General features: G+C 41.4%; 1 protein-coding gene across 4 annotated transcripts in view; it reads right to left on the bottom strand.

Annotated features, from left to right (window-relative positions):
• The window catches only part of GPAT3 (glycerol-3-phosphate acyltransferase 3), a 63,712-nt gene that overhangs the window by 34,770 nt on the left and 8,661 nt on the right, over window positions 1-20,281 (bottom strand). For all 4 annotated transcript variants that reach the window (XM_069594585.1, XM_069594588.1, XM_069594584.1 and 1 more), the window contains exon 3: window positions 17,826-17,892. In XM_069594585.1, coding sequence (XP_069450686.1) covers window positions 17,826-17,892 — 67 coding nt within the window. The remainder of the gene's footprint in view (window positions 1-17,825; window positions 17,893-20,281) is intronic.

Here is a 20,281-nt window from a genome sequence, read left to right as displayed (position 1 = left end):
GGGTTGCCATTGTGTGTGTGTGTGTGTGTGTGTGTGTGTGTGTGTATTCAGTCGTTCAGCCTCCTACATTCTTCCCTCCCCTGCCCCAGTATCCTTTCTGATCCATAAATGCAATCTGCTTGAGTAAAGAGACCAAGGTAAAGTAGCTATAAAAATTAACTATATGCCGTTGGGTTTTGGAGAGTGGGGTGAGTCAGAGCTGCTGGGATTAAAGAGCAGAAATATTCAGAGCCAAGCTCCGGTGAGATAAGACCCATGTTTAGTCACTTAGGCGTAGTTCAAGGTCCTGATGCAATGCTAGCAGGCCAAGGCCAAGGATTCCTTAAGAGACCACTGAGCGCTGTCCTCGTGCATCTCCAGTTCATTAACCATCACAGATATTAACACACTAACCAGTTCACCAACTACACAGTCACACAACTGCACAGGTTTCTAGTCCACTTTTTGTCACCTTTTTTCAAAACAATTTACCTGTAATACAACAAGGCTAACCTTGAGACATACCATGTGCAAAAAATTCCCTGGGCTGTTAGTCAAAATACAGTTTCCAGCACATAATTTATCTGATTTGACTCTGCTTTTTCATAGCAAATTCTTTGTGTTCCTGATGACAACTGCTTTCCTTCTTAACTAACTTTTAAAATCCAGCTTACTGTTATCAACTTAGTATAATAATGGTACCTCGATTATATTTTTTTCAAGTTAAGTTTTTGAGGTGCATGCATACTAAGGTACTTAGAGGTAAAATGACATAGTATCTAGATTAGTTTTAAAATACTGGAGTGGGCTGCTGTGCCCTCCTCCAGGGGATCTTCCCGACCCAGGGATGGAGCCAGCGTCTCTTAAGTCTCCTGCAATTGCATTTGACTGTGCTTGACAGGTGGGTTCTTTACCATGGGCCACGTGGGAAGCCCCATATAAAGAAATAGTCCACAGCAATTAAAAAAAAACCCACTGATTCATGCCATGGCAAGGAGAAGTTGCACAAACATTATGCTGGGTGAGAAAACTGATACAAAACAGCCCGAACTGTGAATTTCAATAAATGGGAAAAACTAAATGATGATGACAGAAAGCAAGAGAGGTTTCAGCAGGGACTGAGGGATGAGTGACGTCTCCTAGAGAGGGGCCTGCAAGAACCTTGAGATGATGAATACAATCTTTGGTTGAATCTGGGGGGTAGTCACATTGGTCTACAAACATGTAAAAATTCATCTTGTTGAACAGCTGATATTTGTACAGCTTAACGTACCCTAATTATGCCTCAGGTTTTGTTTTTTTTTTAAGAGTCTTCCTTCACACGGACTTCTCTGGTGGCCCAGCAGTTAAGACTCCACGCTCCCAACTCAGGGGACAAGGTTCGATCCCTGGTCAAGGAATTAAGATCCCACATGCTGTATGGTACATGGTGTGGCCAAAAAAAATAAAAGGTCTCCACAGCTTTCAGCTTTTAGCCTCTCAATTAGAGGCTCTAGCCAATCCACACCCACACTTCCCATGGATATTTTTGTCTTCTTTCCTGAACTAAAAGACAGCTAACATTTATTGAGCACTTCCTGATGCCAGACTGTGTGCTAAACCCTTGACACGTACACTGACGGAATCCCCATAATCCTGGGAGGTACTGTCTATTATCTCCATTTTGCAGATGAGGAAATTAAGACTCAGAGTGATTAACTTGCCCAGGGCCATGGGGAGAAAGAGGAATAGAACCAGGATTTAAAAACCAAGCTTGTGACTCCGAAACCAAACGTTCCCTCATATCCTAGGTTTCCAAATTCCATGTTACTCTGTCCAACACTCGATCTTTCACAAACCTCAAAGACATAATTAAGATCTTCCCCCATCAACTCCACATCAGCCTAGTTTTTCCTTGCTAAACAGAAGCCCTACTCAAGTAGTAGTTCTTCCTAATATTTCTTCTACCTCTGAAGGAAGAAATGGAACTTCAATACGGGAAAATCTATATGTGGCCTCCATCTGCCGTTAATCTGGACACACACTTGTCACTAACTGAACGAGGCTCAATCATCTTTCCCAGGAAGCCAGAACCCAAGTCACTGTTTTGTTGTTGCTTTTTTTAACAGGGGCAGGAATCTTTACAGACTGGAGCACATCGTTTAGGTCTTCCCACTACAAGCCCAACAAAGAACAGCCCCCAGGCAGTGGTCTATTTAATACTCCCTCGGTTTATAGTTTGGCCAGACTCAGGTTCTCTCAGGAGGCTGTTCTGTCCAGTTTATGACTCAGCACACAGATGTCCTCCCTGTATCTTTCCTCTTCAAGTCTTCTCTGAGGCAGAGGCAGCTGCCCCATGTATCTTGCAGATCAGTCAAGGTTTAGAAAGGATAATCATCCTTAATGCTTATTGCTGTCGCTAAGGTATATTCTAAAATTGTCTACATCTGTTATATTAACAAAGGTACAGTAATCTGTACTGTCACCCAGCCAAGTTTTGGAGAAAACAGCTTCTATTGCTTTTGGTCCCAATAAATAACCTGCTACATCCTCAGCCATGACTGTACAATGAATTCAAGGTCTCTGAGCCAAAGACAGATGGACTGTGCCATTAACAAGGGTAAGCCTCAGTTTCCTCACCTGCACAGACCCTTCGAAGCATCTATATTTGAGTATTATTTTTCTTAAAGAGAGTCTCCAAACTGTCTAAGAGTCAGGCCCCCTGGACTGGCCCTCACCTCTGAATCACATTATTATTTTGTTGCTACAAGCGACAAATCTATGTTAACACACTTACTCTACAACCTAAAACAGTTGTGCATGCTCAGTTGCTTCAGTCAGGTCCAAGTCTGTGACCCCGTAGACTGTAGCCTGCCAGGTTCCTCTGTCTATGGGATTTTCCCGGCAAGAAAACTGGAGTAGGTTGCCATGTCCTCCTCCAGGGGATCTTCCCGACCCAGGGATTGAACCCACATCTCCTGCATTACAGGCAGAGTTTTTGCCACTGAGCTACCAGGGAAGCCCCCTAAAATGGTTTAGAAGAAGAAATACTTAGGATTGAGAAAACCACATTATTACCAATTAGTATTAGAACACTGAGATTTCATACACATTAACATCTTTCTCTTATTTTCACCTATGATTGATATTTTATCTATCTGATGGTCAAATGAACAATGTACTTGTAAGAGGAGCTGCTGTTTGCTCGGTCATTTGGATGCTGTTTTAAGGTCTGAAGTTTCCGTCTTCTTGGAAACGGAGAGATTGGTGAAGATAAAAAGCAAAAATGTGAAAACAATGCAAACTGAAAACAAAATTACTACGCAGAGGTTTTACAAGTGTCCCTGCTTTAGAACTAGATTCATGTGTACCATAAAACAGAACCATAAAAAGAAAAGGGGGCAAGGAATTTCCTGGTGGTCCAGTGGTCAGGACTTGGCACTTTCACAGCCAAGCACCTGGATTCAATCCCTGGTGGGGGATCTAAGATTCTACATAGATACTTCAAGCTGCACGGCCAAAAACAAAAGGGGGTGGACAATATCAGAACTATCATGAAGCTATCACTATCATATACATGATATGTGCTAAAAATAAGTGCTGACTTAGCACTTCTTCTGGTTTCCTAAGCGCTACTCTATCACGATGGCCTGGTTTTTTAAAAAGCATTAGAGTTATGAAATTATGCACCTCTAGTAACATTTCCCCAGTTGGCACATTTAAGAGTTACATTCAACTTTTTTTTTTTTTTTTACATAAAAAGGGTAAAGTTTACTTTAAATACCTATATATCCCATCAGTTAATCCAAGCAAGAAAAATAAGGACAGGGGAGAAAGTCACGTAAGTGTAAAATAAGAATTTACAAAGATGAAATTAGAAACTAGAGAAGCCTGCACATGGAAACAAGAAGCCTTGAACCACAACTAAAGAAGCCCCTGTGTGATGCAAATAGAGAAAGCCTACACGCAGCAACGAAAACCCAACACAACCAAAAAAGAGAAAAAAAAATAATATAAACAGAAAGTATAAAAGGAATAAGAAACAACTTTGCACAAAGTCCTGCCAAATTTAATAGAAAGCTGAGCAAAAGTGTTGGCTTTCTAACTAAAAAAAAAAAAATTACTAATATTAACACCAAGAGATGAATGCTCTAAAGAGAACCATTTGCACAAATGAAATAATGTGGGAGTAAAGAAACGTTATCAGTCCCAGACCCAAACTGTTTTTACAAGGAATTCTACCAAACCTTTAAATCTGAGAAGAAAGGGGACAAGGGGAAAGAAGGGAAGGAGAGGGGAAAAGTAAGTTGGTAGGTAATACATTAACCTCAAGTATAAGGATCAACTGCAAAAGGTCCTAACTTCAATTTTGGCAGACAGTTTCTAGCACATCATGGTCAAGCAATGTTTAGTCCATAAACTCAAAGATGACTCAGATATTATGCTATTAATGTAACACGAAAATATGCCTAAGGGGGGGAAATGTATATTCATCACCAAACATGCTGAAAAAAAACATTAAAACCTCAACATTTGTTCTTGACTTACAAAACAAGCATCAAGAAGTGTTTACCATAAGATGGAAAACTAGATCAAGCCCAACCTGATGCTTACTGGGAAGACACTGGAGGCCTGTCTCCTGTAGGAATGACAACTAACAGCACTGCTAGTCAACACGGTACTGAAGCAGCAGCCAGAACAATTAGACCAGGGAAAGAAATGAAGCATAAACTGGAAAAGAGGGATTTTGCTGGCAGTCCAGTCTCCAGTGGGAGACTCCAGACTCCCACTGCAGGGGGCATGGGTCTGATCCCCAGTCAGGGAACCAAGATCCAACATGCTGTGTGATACAATCAAGAAAAAAAAAGAAAGAAAATAAACTGGAAAAGAAATAAAATATAGACTAAAGTTGAATAATAGGTGGCAAAACTATCACTATTTGACAATAAAATAATTGCTTACCTGGGGGAAAAAACAAGGAAATATGAAAATCTACATATAGTAGGAAAATTCTTATTTGAGTATATCCTGCCTTTACTAAAATCAAACGTTTTCCAATATACAAACAACAACCAGTTAGAAGATACGATGGAAGACGATGCTCCATTTATAATATCAGCTAGAATTATAAACTTAAGAAGAAATGTACACTATCTAAGGAAAACTTTCAAACACCTCTGGACGATACAAAACAAACAAACAAACACCTAAACAAATGGAAAGGTGTAATATCCTTGGAGAGGAAGACTCAACACTGATAATTTCAAACCACCCTCGGCAAATTTACAAATTTAACACAATGCCAATAAAAACAGATGTTGTATTTCCTCTTGATCACAGACAAGCTAAATCTCAAGATCATACGGGTCAAAAGTAAGAATTATCAAGACAGTTTTCTGTAAGGAAAAGTGACCGAACAGCAATCCCTGCTGCTGCTGCTGCTGCTGCTGCTGCTAAGTCGCTTCTGTCGTGTCTGACTCTGCGCGATCCCATAGATGGCAGCCTACCAGGCTACCCCGTCCCTGGGATTCTCCAGGCAAGAACACTGGAGTGGGTTGCCATTTCCTTCTCCAATGGGTGAAAGTGAAGTTGCTCAGTCATGTCCAACTCTTAGTGACCCCATGGACTGCAGCCCACCAGGCTTCTCCGTCCATGGGATTCTCCAGGCAAGAGTACTGGAGTGGGGTGCCATTTCCTTCTCCCTACCAGATACTAAAACAATCTGTTAAAATGTCAATATTTAAGGCAACATACCCGTGCAAGAGAAGACAAGTAAATGTTACAGAACAGAAAGTTCAGAAATAGATCCAAAAATATACTAGAACACAGGAAACTTTGAAGGATGCATTGAAAATCAGTTGGGTAGAGATGGCAACAGGGAGTTGGCAACATCTGGATAGTCATCTGGACAAACAGACCAGAATAAATGAATCAAAGATTTAAGTTTTTTTAAAGCCATAAAAGTAATCAAATAAAACATTAGGTAATTCCCTTAGGACTTGGCAGAGGGAAAAATCTTTCTACTAAAAAACTCAAAATTCAGACGCTATAAAAAGAAAAACTGATAAGTTTGACTACATAAAGATGAAAAATATTCGTAAAGTAAGATACATGATAAGCAAGGACAAAACACGAACTGCAAACTGAAAGCAGTACTTTTATCTCCGCAGAGACAAAAGCTAACCACTTGAATGCATGAGAAGATCCTAGATGTCAAGGTGAAACAGAAATCAAGAGAAATAGAAAAGTGGCCCCCAAAAAAGAAAAATGACCAAAGATGGGAGTAGACGGTTCCCAGAAAAACAAATACAAATGGCCCTTAAAAACATGAAACAAGTACCAAATCACACTCTCTATAAAAGAAATGCAAATTAGGACTAAAGGGTTTCAGGACTTCCCTAGTGGTCTAGTGGCTAAGACAGCCCTCCCAATGCAGGGGCCCTGGTTGGATCCCTGGTCAGGGAACTAGATCCCACATGCCTCAACTAAACGTCTTCTAGGCTGCAACAAAGATCGAAGATGAGCGGGCCGCAACTAAGACTCCTTGCAGTCAGTCAAATAAATTAATTAATTAAAACTAAGGGGGGAAAAAGTATCAGTGGGCAGAGAAATACAGAGAGAAAATATAAAGTCAGAACTCCCTCTCCTCTGAATTTCCACTCTCTCTGCTCCTGTTCTCTTCCCTGGTGAATCCTCATTTGGTTCATTTATCTCTTCCTGCTCCTTTTCCATTTTTTCTTTTTTCTCTAGCCTCAATAAAATGTCTTTCACTAAGTGAGTTCACTCAGTCCACCATTTCAACTTCTACCCTCTGCAAATAACCCCCAAACGTGCAACTCTAGTCCTGACTTCTTCCCCAAGGCTCACATTTTATAATATATGGCTGCCCTCCACCTCTACCCAGCCTCATGGCTCTGGTTCAAAGCTCCTTTACCTGCCAGAATGGCTTTCCATCTACCACCATCCCTTCTCCACTTCCCCCACCCTCTTCCTGTCTAGCCTCACTTCCACAAAGCTACCAGATTTGTCCTGAATTTAATTAAATAATCTCTTGGCCTGGCATTCAACATCTTTCAGAAATGAAACATCCAATCTCGATTCTTTCCACCTCCAACTCATCTTCCCTCATCCTAGCTCCAGCCAGGCTAGGTCCCTAGTTCTTAGGCCCCTAATACCTCTTAGACTCTCCTACACTTCTGCCTTTGCTTACAATTTCTTCCACTTGATACTCTTTTTTCCCGCAATCACTCAAAATTCGTCACATCAGCGGAACTCCACTTTCCCCTTTTCATTTTCCTTGAGCCCATAAACCACCAACCCCACTCATTATATGATGCAGGAGTTGTTTTAACTGATTATCTGCAAAGACAAGGTGGGGAAAGACTGTGTTTCACCAAACTTACAAAATATCACTTATAAGTTTCTAAATCTAAATCAGTTTAGTAGTTCAGTTCAGTCACTCAGTCATGTCTGACTCTTTGCGACCCCATGGACTGCAGCATGCCAGGCTTCCCTGTCCTTCACCAACTCCTGGAGCCTGCTCAAACTCATGTCAATCGAGTCAGTGATGCCATCCAACTGTCTCATCCTCTGTCATCCCCTTCTCTTCCTGCCTTCAATCTTTCCCAGCATCAGAGTCTTTTCCAATGAGTCAATTCTTCGCATCAGGTGTCCAAAGTATTAGAATTTCAACTTCAGCATTTAAATCAGGCTTTTCCTACAACTAAATCAGGCTTATACTAAAAGACACAATGGATGGATTGCCCTGTGAAGATGATGGGGACTTCCCTGGGGGTTAAGAATCCTCCTGCCAACGCAGGGGACACAAGTTCGATCCCTGATCCGGGAATATCCCACATGCTGCAACTAAGCCCACGCGGTGCAACTAAGCCCACGTGCCATAACTAATAAGCCTGCATTCTAGAGCCCATGAGTCGCAACTACTGAAGCTGATGTGCCTAGAGCCCGTGCTCCACAACAGAAGAAGCCACCGCAATCAGAAGCCCACGTACCGCAACTACAGAGTAGCCCCCGTCATCACCACAACTAGAGAAAGCTGACGCACAGCAACAAAGACCCAGCACAACCATAAATAAATAATTTTTTAAAAAAAAAGATGAGGGTGAAATGGCAAAGCAATGTCCTGCCTTTAAAAAAAAAAAGATGTCAGTTCTGTTTGTTGATTACAAAATGCCTGTTTTTCTCTCGCACAGGTACTCTGAGACACAAGCTTCCCTACTAATTAGGGATCTTGGGCACAGGCTCGTTGAGAGGGGCATCAGAGGCTAAGCAGAGAACTGCCGCGCTGGGATTTCACAATGCCTGCTGGCGTCACACATTCGATAACTGTTGCAAAGGGCCATGTGGGTTGCCACTGACTGGCAAGAAAACTCACTGTGGGAACATGGGAGTCACTGAAAATGGGGAGACTCATTTATTCAAGTAAATCTGTGCAAATGCTGTGGCAGAAGCAGGAAGAGAAAGGAAGGGGATTCAAGTCTGCATGAAACACTGACAGATACCAACGTAATAAAAAGTTTACCAAACTTGGGGGAAAAAATCAACAACACCAAGCCTCTGCAAAGACTTGGAGTACTTTACATAGTCTACCAAGCGGGTGCACGCCATAAATCACACGTAGCCAACATCTGCACTGTCTATCCAATCTTAATCTCCTTTCCTTCTCCCTTTTAAGGGATGGTCTCTGGAATTCATTATCAATTTCCACTTTGCTTAAACCAAGAGACCACTGGTTACAAAGGGATATCTGAAATCACCATCTATAACAATGTTTTCTCTTAGAACTTGAAGAAAGGGGTCATTTGCTATGTATTTGCACCATCTCCAAAGTACAGTAAGTCCCCTACATAACCTTCAACTTGTGAACTTTCAAACATGAACACGTGTTTGCAGGTCCATTCACATAAGTTAGTTCTATCTGAGAAGATACAGGACCCAAACATAGAACAGTACAGGAAGAAAACAGCAGTGTTCAGAATGCAATCCAGTGCCACCGGGTCATCCAGGAGAAGAAAAAAAAATAGCTACTACCCAGACGGGAAAAAAGCGGACACAGTGACAGATTTTATTTTCTGGGGCTCCAAAATCACTGCAGATGGTAACCGTAGCCACGAAATTAGAAGATGCTTGCTCCCTGGAAGAAAAGCTATGACAAGCCTAGACAGTGTATTAAAGAGCATAGACATCATTTTGCCGACAAAGGTCCGTACAGTCAAAGCTACAGTTTTTCAAGTAGTCATATACGGATGTGAGAGTTGGACCATAAAGAAGGCTGAGTGGTGACAAAGACATCATCACTTAGTGATCTCTCCAGGGTCACAGGAAGATTAACATGGTCCTGGACTGGCCAAAAAGTTCATTTGGGTTTTTCTGTAACAGTGTATGGAAAAACCCAAATGAACTTTCTGCCAACCCAACAGAACACATTTGTTGACCCTGTTATTTGGGATTAAGATAGAAGCAAAAGTTCTGCTGCAATAAATGTTCTATTTTCCTGATTTCCACATGGTTCATATATCTATGATGGAGTAATTTGCCGTTTTCATTGTGAGTAATTTTCTATTAGTGTCTCGGTTATCAAGACGAAAAGTACTAAGCCAGAAGTACTGGAAATGTACTTGCAGCCTCTTGAGAAACATGGATGAGAAAACCTACCATCATTTCCATCATTATATCCCTCAGTAGTTCAGAAACGTACAAAATAGCCAATACTGACTATAAAATGGGAGGATTTTAGCCCCATATATATAATCGTGGAATGAATTATATATTTATACCCATTTCAAGGCATCAATGGGGTAGAAGTAAGGACACTGTAATCAGCTGTCAATTGACACTGCAGAGAAACCAACAGGCATAGTTTCATTTTAACAACTAACATTTTAACATCTCATTCAATACACTGTCAACTCATATTTTGACTGACACACATTATTCATTGCTGTGGACGTAACTAATCAGATTAAACAAGAAATTCTACAACACAAAAGTGTCCATAAAACTTTATCATCAAATGGACCATTAATTCAATTAAAATGTCAGTCTTAGGGTTTGGCATTTATGTACAGTAGCTTAAATCGTAATGTGGAATAGTCTGAAAAGAGTCATTTCTTTAACATTTCTGTTGATGTCTTGAGATTGAAATGTTATGAGTTTCCTAGGAAGTGACAAAGCCAACACCCAGGAGAGGAGTTTCCATTTGTGCAAGAGTCACCTCAACCTTCAAAGGGAGAATCAGAGACGCTGACCAGACAGGCTGGTAAGGAAGGCATGGATTAGGGTAGAGTGGTGGCAAGGGGTTCTGAGTAGGAAAGACAAACTGAGATTCCTTTCCAGGCTGCCTTTGACTAGTGACGTGATCTGAAGCAAGTTACTTGAGCTTCTGCATCTATAGTTTTCTCATCCATAAAAGGAGGATTAAGAAAATGTTGTTTAGTTGCTAAGTCGTGTCTGACTCTTTTGAGACCTCATGGACTGTAGCCCGCCAGGCTCTTCTGTCCATGGGATTATCCGAGCCAGAATACTAGAGTGGGTTGCCATTTCCTTCTCCAGAGGATCTTCCAGACCGAGGGATCGATTGCACGTCTTCTGCCTTGCAAGGTGGGTTCTTTTTACCACTGAACCACATGGGAAGCCCTAACAAGACATTATCTTGACATAAACAATGTAAATAAAGTTTGCACAATGGAGTCAGTGTTTAACAAAGAGTGGTGATTATCATTATTATTGATAGGTTCTCATCCTTAAGACAGAAACAGAATGGAAAAGCTCTGGCGTTTTGATCAGGGTTTTCTCTGTGGTATAGGGTGCCCAGAAGGGGTGCGTGGGTGGGGAGGCTGGTTTTAGGAACGCTTCTAAAATAATAAGCTACATTTTAAATTTGATGAGTCCCCAATGAGATGTCCACCGCTCCCAGAAGTAAAGAGAACTCTAAATAAACAGGAGACGTGCTCTTGAGTTGACTGTTTTATCATCTGATCCTACATTCTTTTCCCTCTCAAAGAATCCTTGAGTCTTCGTTTATACCCAGCTTTTTCAAATCTCATAATTCTGAAATGCAGATACCCTCTTCTAAACAACTGAGGGAATTGGGATGAAGAGAGCAAAATCATCAACAAGACTTCCAGCAGCTGAGGATTTGTTGTTGTTTAGTCACTAAGTTGTTTCTGACTATTTTCTGACCCCGTGGACTATAGCCTGCCAGGTACTTCTGTCCGTGGGATTTCCCAGGCAAGAGTACTGGAATGGGTTGCCACTTCCTTCACCAGGGGATCATTCCAACCCAGGGAAGATCCTCTGTGTCAACCCTGTGTCTCCAGCATTGGCAGATTCTTTACCACTGAGCCACCCGGAAAACGTAGTCCAACTCTGTGATTCCATGGACTGCAGCCTGCTAGGCTCCTCTGTCCATGGGATTTCCCAAGCAAGGACACTGGAGTGGGTTGCCATTAGATTAAAAATCTGCTTAGATTAGGTGCTTTTTTTTTTTATGGCTGATTCTTACTGATGTATGACAGAAAACAAGAAAATTCTGTAAAGCAATTATCCTTCATTTAAAAAATAAATAAATTTTTTAAAAATAAATTTTAAAAACCCTAATTTCACAGAAAATAGGGACAGGGCACAGGGCAAGTCATCCACTTTGTTACAGCTATATGAAAAGGAAAACAATCTTGAAAAATAATACAGTATGTTTTATGGGCTAAAACATACTGGAAAAACTGGTTTCTTAGGTTAGGAGCCTTCCTCTCTGTGGCTCAAATTGCTCTTTTTCCACCCATCCCTCACCATGCAGTTAAGACGATTAGTCTGCTCTGACGTCTTCTCTTTCCTGCCAGAACCACTCCATCCTGCTTACTCACTGTTGGCCAGAATTACATGCATAGTCATCTGTGTTCAGAGGTAAGTGAGTAAAGATTCCTCTAAAAGAGGAAGTCTATTTTCATCGGAAGACGAGGTGAACTTTGAAGGAAGATTCCCTCCACTCGTCTCTCCCTCTCCTTGAAGAACCTGCCGCCTCCTCTCCCACCATCCAGTGACCCCACTAACCCTGTGGTTTTCATGCCTTACCTCGAGCTCCATCTCCCCCCAAACCAGTCGCCACAAACTGGAGAAATCAAGTTCTGCTCCTTCGAGGGGCTACTGGTTAGAAAACTAAATAAATTATTTCAATGAGAGTGGGTACCAATAGGTTAACATATTATTCACTAAGAGAAGTGGAAGGCGGGGTGGGGGAGAAAGGGAGGATTTTGCCCCCAGGGGGACAGTGGGCAATATCCGGTTGTCACATTAACAATGTGTTACTGCCACAGAGACCCGGAACCATATGCAGGACCGCTCCCTGTAACAAGCAATGATTCAGCTTCAGAGAGGGCAGAGCCTTCGTCTGGGGCTTCCCTGATGGCTCTGTTGGTAAAGAATCTGCCCACAATGCAGGAGACCCTGGTTCGATTCCTGGGTCGGGAAGATCCCCTGGAGGAAGAAATGGCCACCCACTCCAGTACTCTTGCCTGGAGAATCCCATGGACGGAAGAGCCTGGTGGGCAGTAGTCCATGGGGTCACGACAAGTCGGACACGACTGAGCGACTGAACACCAACAAAATGTCAGTAGTACTAAGGTTGTGAAACTCAGCTCTAACTCAGCTACTAGCGCCTCTGTTCCACAGGTTTAAGCTTAAATCCCAGGCACAGGGCATACTGACTAGAGGTGAATTTTGGAGCCTGAATCCTTCAGTCACACCCCTGAGATAAGTTTCTGTTTTCTCTTCACATGAAACTAGTTCCGTTCATCAGACTACAGACTCTAGCTGAATGACTATTGATATTAATAACCTATTTGATTGGTTTTCTTAACATTTATGTTTAAAATACAAGTTTAACCAAAACATACGAGCTCAACAAAGAAAAGAAACCCACTGGCCTATCTGCTTCAGCTATTTTTTAAAGAAAAAATTATAGGTACAGTTAAAGCCCACTTCTCCATCTGACCTTCCTTCTAGCTGATGTATCATTTCCATAAGTATTTTATTACTAATCGACATACATCTACATAAATAAATAGTTTAAGGTACTTAAACTTATATCTGTTTAAGGTATTCAATTTTAAATGAATATTATTATACTGTACATTTATTTTCTCTCAACGTTGTTTGAGATTTGTCTATTTTGTTTTCTTCATATAAATCCAGTTAATTCATTTTGATTGCCATACAGTATAAATAAAGCAGCTTACATAATCTTCCCTCCTCAGGAGTAAGTGGGTCACCTCCACATTTCCACGTTTCTATGCACTCATAATATGCCTCCTAACACGTACATGCTGAGTTTGGATAGGTTCGCTATCACAGGAATCAAGAAGTTAACGAGTAATAAGTAGGTCTTCAACTTTGCTGCTGCTGCTAAGTCGCTTCAGTCATGTTCGACTCTGTGCGACCCCACAGACGGCAGCCCACCAGCCTCCCCCATCCCTGGGATTCTCCAGGCAAGAACACTGGAGTGGGTTGCCATTTGCCAAATTGTCCTCCAAAGTGTCGCTAAACTAAGTTGTCATTATAGCTCAGCAGTAAAGAATCCCATGTGCCTTGTGGTATGGCAAGAAGAAAAAAAAAATTGAGGTGAAATTTATCTAACACCAAATTCACTATCTTCAAGTGTCTAATTCAGTGGTATTTAACTCATTCACAGTGTGCAGCTGCCCCTCTATCTGGTTCCAGAACATTTTCATTCCCACCAAGGGAGACTTGAACCCGTGAAGCAGTCACTCCTTACCCCCCACCCTACCCCCTGACTGTATTCTGTGTCTGTGGATTCATCTCTCCTGGTTGATTTATATAAATGGAATTACAGGGCTTCCCAGGTGGCTCAGTGGTAAAGAATCCACCTGCCAGGCAGGAGACCCCGGGTTCAATCCCTGGGTCAGGAAGATCCCCTCGAGAACGAAATGGTAACCCACTCCAGTATTCTTGCCTGGGAAATCCTATGGATAGAGGAGCCTGGTGGGTTACAGTCCACGGGGTCACATAGAGTTGGACACAACTGAGCAATGAAATAGCAACAACAATTACTAATAATAATAGTGTTGTACTGGTATCAATATGGTTAGTCAGTTCTCACAAAAGAATTCCAAATGTGAATGAAATTAGTGGGAGACATTAGTCGGGCTGAATTCTCCTTGAACAGGTCCATCAGAAGCTTCACCACATTATCTTGTCCTTTGTGTATGTCTGGGAGAAGGGAGAGGTGGAGTTGGGGTGCTGAGGGGCAAGAGATGTCGGAGAGAGGAAAAGTTTAGCCCAGGGGCTTAATTAACGGTAAGCCACGTGACCCCAAATCCTTGCTGGAACAGAGCAAGGTGGAGGGCCGGAGGAGGCAAGTGTGTTTCCCCACTGACGATAATGCTGAGTCAGGCCAGCAACACGCACACCAGAGAACAAGGCCAGCAACACATACGAGGGAACACCAGCAGGTAAGAGCCACAGCCTCTACGTGTACTGTTTGTGACTCACTCCCCAGGTAAGGGCAACTGCAGGCCCTTAATTCCTGCCTGTCAACATTCAGTTGGTAATCATCACGGTGTCCTAGCACCACAAGGCAATTACAGTGGAATTTATCTTGAGTCACGAAAATGACATAATTAACGACATTCATTTCAGTGACAATCACAGTTACTGACTCATTCAGGTCTGACAGTCTAAATCCTGGAAATCAGATACCCAAAGAAAGAGGCGAGTGGCTTCTTATAGTCCAAAGGTCCCTTCCACTATTTACAACAGAGTAAAATAAGTTGTTGAAAATCATGTTCCAGGGTTCCAAGGAGATGCATGTGTCCTACGGCTAGAGCACAGCTGATGCAAAGAAACCAAGACTCTTTTCTTATTTTACCTTCCAGCACATCGGCTCTCAGGGCAGAAAAACTAGGTTAGAGGGCAACTCTGCACTCTCCACTTAAGATGAATGCTTCCTTTATAACATAGTTACTTGAAGGGAGGAGAAAATTTACATTCACCACCGTTTTAACACTAACCCTAACCTAGAGGAGGAATGTACAACGTTAGAGCTTCTTAAAGAGCCTCTTCATGATTATATTTAAAGCTCAATGAGTTAAGACAGTGTTTTAATAAAAGTCATAGTAGAGTACAGTCAAGGACGGCAATGAAGTATTTAAGCACAAAGATAACACTTCCCAAAGTTCAGCTTTCAATCAGCTTCTTCAACAAAGGCACAGAAAAAATATTGGGGTGGCCAAAAAGTTCATTCGTGTTTTTTCCATAAGCCGGTACAGAAAACCCTAAAGAAGTTTTGTGGCCAACCCAATACAGTACAAGAGGGGTTTAAATGGAGAGGGAGACTTGAAAAATGTTTCCAAAAATGTGTTTCACCAAGTAAGAGAGGCAGAGAGAATTTTTGGATGCAGAAAATAAATATAACTCTCATCCCTATTTAGCTCATCTCTTCCTCTCGGTTCCCCAAACCTTTCATCAGCACCACATCATTCGGACATCTCAAAATCATACCCGCACCCCCGGGCTGTGGCCTGCCAGTGACCCTTGCCTAAACTCTGCCCGGCTCAACCCTGACTTGTGCTCTAGTTGGCTGTGGGACAGAGACAGGATGCTCCAAAGGCAGGAGATTGCACCAGCCAGATACACAAGTGCTCAAGGTTTCATCACCCTCTGCCTCTGTCTAGGACTGTGACACTACCTCCCAGCTGACTCCAAGCACCAGAATGTATCCACAGGTGACACACCCTGCCACCAGGCGACCCAAGCAGGACATAAGTCAGGAGGAGAGGGGCATACCAAGCACAGTTGTGGGATTAACAGAGATGAAAGCAGCACATGGCAGAGCCTACATGAGATCTCACATCATCCTCTGCTTATGCAGCTATTTTAGCATTTCTTGCAGTGGGCTGTCGGATGCCCGTCTCCCCACAGGAACCGTGTCTTAATCACCTATGGATCCATTGTCAACCTCACTGGCAACAAATGCTTGGTCTCTGCAATAGTCAATTCCTAACTGCACAGGCTGAAAAGGAAGAGCAGCCACTCTGAAGGAAACAGGATAAATTTCGTAGACATCAAAAGTGTTTGATGACATCAAAAGAGTCAACAGATGACTCTCAACCATTGTGATGTGTATTTTCCCCTCCTGCTCACTCCCACTGTCTCCTGGAGGTACCCAGGAAAAGGCAAAGACCAAAGTCAGAAAAGAGCATGACAAAAATAAATAAATCCAAGTGGAAATATTCATTCCCGTTAGGCTGAAAAAACTAAAACAGGGAGTTCCCTGGCGGCCCAGGGGTTGAAAATCTGCCTTCCAACGCAGGGGACTCGGGTTCGACACCCTGGCCCGGGAACTAAGACCTCACATGCCTTGGGACAACTAAGCCTGTGTGCCTCAACTAGAGAGGCTGCTGCAATAAGGCCAAAACCAAATAATTTTTACAAAACTAAAACAATGCTGCAAACACCCTTACCTAGTGACTTTCATCTTCTTAACTACCAAACTGAAACACTTCGTGCTCTTTTAAATTCATGGCCCAAGATATGTGCCGCCACCACCCCAATCTATAGGGTCCCAGAGAATTTCATCCAAGGTCAACAACAGCCCAACATCTCACCAAGTGCAACAAAATATTAGCAATAAAGTTTCTTCTTTCCTTAAATCACAGGACACACATTTAAAGAGAACCCAGAAAAAAAAAGTTAGTAGGTCGTTTAGTGCCGTTTAGTCGCTATCAGAGAGGGTATCCGGCAATAAAAAGAGGATCAAGTATAGCCGGAAATACCCAATCTTGGTAAAAATGTTATCGGTGCTAATCCTTTGGTGTTTACATAGACAACGCAAAGCTCACTAGTTGCTTCAATCATTAGAACACAGCAATCTAATTATACAAAAATGCACAGATATGTTCCTTCAAATTCTTTATTTCCAAAATGCACTATAATTTCTACAATTCCTTAGACAAGCCTTCAGAAGACAAATTCCATGGAATTGAAGACAAATCCCATTCCATCTAGTGAAGTGTTTGACATTTTGACCATGTTGAACCCTAAATCAGATGAGCACAATATTGTTTCTATACATTATTTTTGGGAAACACATACAGGCTAATTCTTTTAATTAAATCAAGGATTTATTTCTTCGTAATTTCATTGCCATTGCTTCCACAGAATTCTACTCCCCTATGAACCCCGTGTCTTAAAAAATTCTTAAAATTCTTAACTCACATGAAAGGGGTTTTTGGGACAAAGGAAAAACACACAAACAGAAGCAAGGACTGGTCAGCTCGCTTGATTTGGTAACTCACTTCTAACAAAAACTAAGGCAGTGTGTCTTTACTACGGAATTTTCTGAGCCTTTATTACTAGACATTATTAGTAGCATGTGGTGACTCCCAAGCTTATATCACAAGGGAGGTTTTTTTTTTCATGAATTACTAATTGGGTTTTAGCAGGAAATAATATTTTAAGGAACATACTTTGAGAACCAAAGTTAGAATAAAGTGCTAATGAAATCTCAAACATAGGTTTAACTTAACCCCAGATAGTCCAATTAGCCCCCCTCTTCTTTTTCTTAAGACCATTTAAATACCATGGGCAACCACTTTTAAATGCATACCTTTAGAAATACCCTGTAAGAACACACAGATGAACCAGCATGGTATGACTACAGTAAAAAGTCATCCAGAACTCAGAAGGCTGCTATTTTGCATAAAGGACAGAATTATGAACAATCCAAGGCCCAGAACATGCACTATTTTGGGTATATTTCAAATTCAAGTTGTGTAGAAACATATCCACCCAATCTGGATATTTTAACCATCATAATGAAAAGGGAGACTTACCGACAGAAGCTGAGTTTTTAAGGGCTGATTGCTTTGCAACTCCTGTTTCAATTCGTAATGTGGCCCACTGTTGAAAACACAAGAAGTTATGAATGTAAAATGTGCCACAGACAGGACACAACATATTTAAACCATGCTTAAATAACATGAAATTAATCATTAAGCCCTCATGCTATCTGAATTGAAGAGATACCCCACTGAATCTCTGATATAATAGCATTCCAAGTCCCAGGTATACTCTTACATTAGTTACCAATAATTCCCAAATAAAAATGAGGAAAAGATCATGTTTACCTTATTAAAACTCTCACACACACCTGGTATCCAATAAATTACTCCTTGAAAAGGTCAGGAAGTATGTAGGACAGGAGCACAGACTATAGCATCAACTCTGTCTGGGTGTAAAATTACTTCATTCCTCTCAGCCTCAATTTCCTCATCTGTTAAATGAGGATAATAGTTCCTATCCCATACGGTTGCCATGAGGATTAAATGAGATTAATACATGTAAAGACATAAACACAGGACACAAAGAGTATTATTTTCATAACAAATTAGGCATTTAAGGATGAGACATTCTCCAAGATGCCTAACTGCCTATATCAGACAGAAGCTTGCAGCAGGACTATTGCGAGACTTGGAAAGCTGGAAAGGAATCCATGAAGTCACTGAGGAGACTGGTGAAGACATATACACACTGCTATACATAAAATAAGTAACTAACAAGGACCTGCTGTATAGCGCAGGGAACTCTACTCAATACTCTGTAAATGGCCTATTTTGGGAAAAGAATCTAAAAAATGTGAAAAAATATATATATATAAAACTGATTCACTATGCTATACATATGAAGCTAACACAACATTGTAAAGCAACTATATATATACCAATAAAAAATTTTAAAAACAACAAAGAAACAAAAGTTTAAAAAAAAAATCTGCCCATGAGGTCAGTTACCTACTAAGATAAAGAAAATATTATGATTAAGAGGAACCAGTTTTGAGAGAATTTAAGAACAGAAAAAATTAACTCCCAGAAATATAGCAAGGTGTGATTTGCTCTTTTCTTTTTTATACTTTTTTAATATATTTCCCAAATCATCTACCATTAACATCACAGTTCAAGAGCAGCAAGTGAACTCTTTTGACAGCATTCCAGAAGACCCAATGGCTACCATCTTCAGTTGAGAAAGGATCAATTAAAATATCATCTAGATAATTACAATTCTAGAAGCTAACAGTGCCTAAACTGACTCGGGGAGGTAGGAGAAGAGCAAAACAAGAAGTGAAGGTCACTGTAATAATTATAATTAAGAGTTCAGCACCTTTGAAGGGGCAAAAAGACAGGATTTGTTAAGCATGTCAAGGCAAAAACCTCAGTTATTGGGACTTTCCTGGTCGTCCAGTGGTTACGAGTTCACCTTCCAGTGCAGTTCAACCCCTGGTTGGGGAATTAAGATCCCACATGCTGCAGGGTAACTATGCCTGCATGCCATAACTAGAGAGCTCGAGCACTCCAACTGCTGAGTCCACAGGAAACAAGAGAATCCTGCGCACCTCAACAAAGACCCAGCATAATCCCCTTGCAAAATACAAACAAATGAAAAAACACACTTCAGTTATTGCAGGGCTTGAAGGGATTAAGCAGAAGGATAAAAGGGTTTTTTTTTTTCCTTAAAATAAATAAGAAAATAAGTGTTAGAGAATAAATAACCTAAAACATGTACATGAAGGTCAAGAAGTAGGGCATAACCTGACTGTATCAGGACCCTTGCACCACATCCCAAACAGCAAAGCAGGAACATGCCATTTGTGCCTAGAAAACAGCCTATAAATAGATGCCTAATCTTCCCGGCTTCAAGTGGCAAGTTGCAAATGATAACAGGCTCAGAGTCTTAATTTGGTTTCGTCCTTTTCTCCCCCTTGCTCATCTCAGGCAAGAATTCTCAAATTCTGGACTTTTATGCTCCCATCTTGTCTCAGTAGAGGTGAAGGTTTATTTCCGTGTGTGTGTGTGTGTGTGTGTGTGTGTGTGTGTGTGTGTGCTTTGTGACCACACACAAGGTCCAATGCTTTGTGACCTCATAGACTGTAGCCTGTCAAGCTCCTCTGCCCATGGGACTTCCCAGGCAAGAATCCTAGAGTAGGTTGCCATGCCCTCCTTCAGGGTTCTTTCCAACCCGGAGATCGAACCCACGTTTCCAATGTGTCTCCTGCACTACAGAAAGATTCTTTCCTGCTGCGCCACTGCGGAAAGGTTTTTCACTTTACAGTCTTGGTACCTATCATTGGTTAAGTAGACTAAAGATATGATTAAGATAAAATTTTGTAAATAAACATTCATCCTTATCTTGGAGCTTTTTTTTTAATGTGGGCATGCGCTTTTGAGTATTATATAAGTGGGAATTACCTTAGACTAGGACAATCAGTTCACGCTGACAGGATGGAAAATATCGG

The sequence above is a fragment of the Ovis canadensis genome, chromosome 6, assembly GCF_042477335.2.
Source record: "Ovis canadensis isolate MfBH-ARS-UI-01 breed Bighorn chromosome 6, ARS-UI_OviCan_v2, whole genome shotgun sequence".
Classification (NCBI taxonomy): Eukaryota; Metazoa; Chordata; class Mammalia; order Artiodactyla; family Bovidae; genus Ovis; species Ovis canadensis.
Note: the sequence above shows the minus strand (reverse complement) of the source record. Positions and strands in the feature narration are given on the sequence as shown.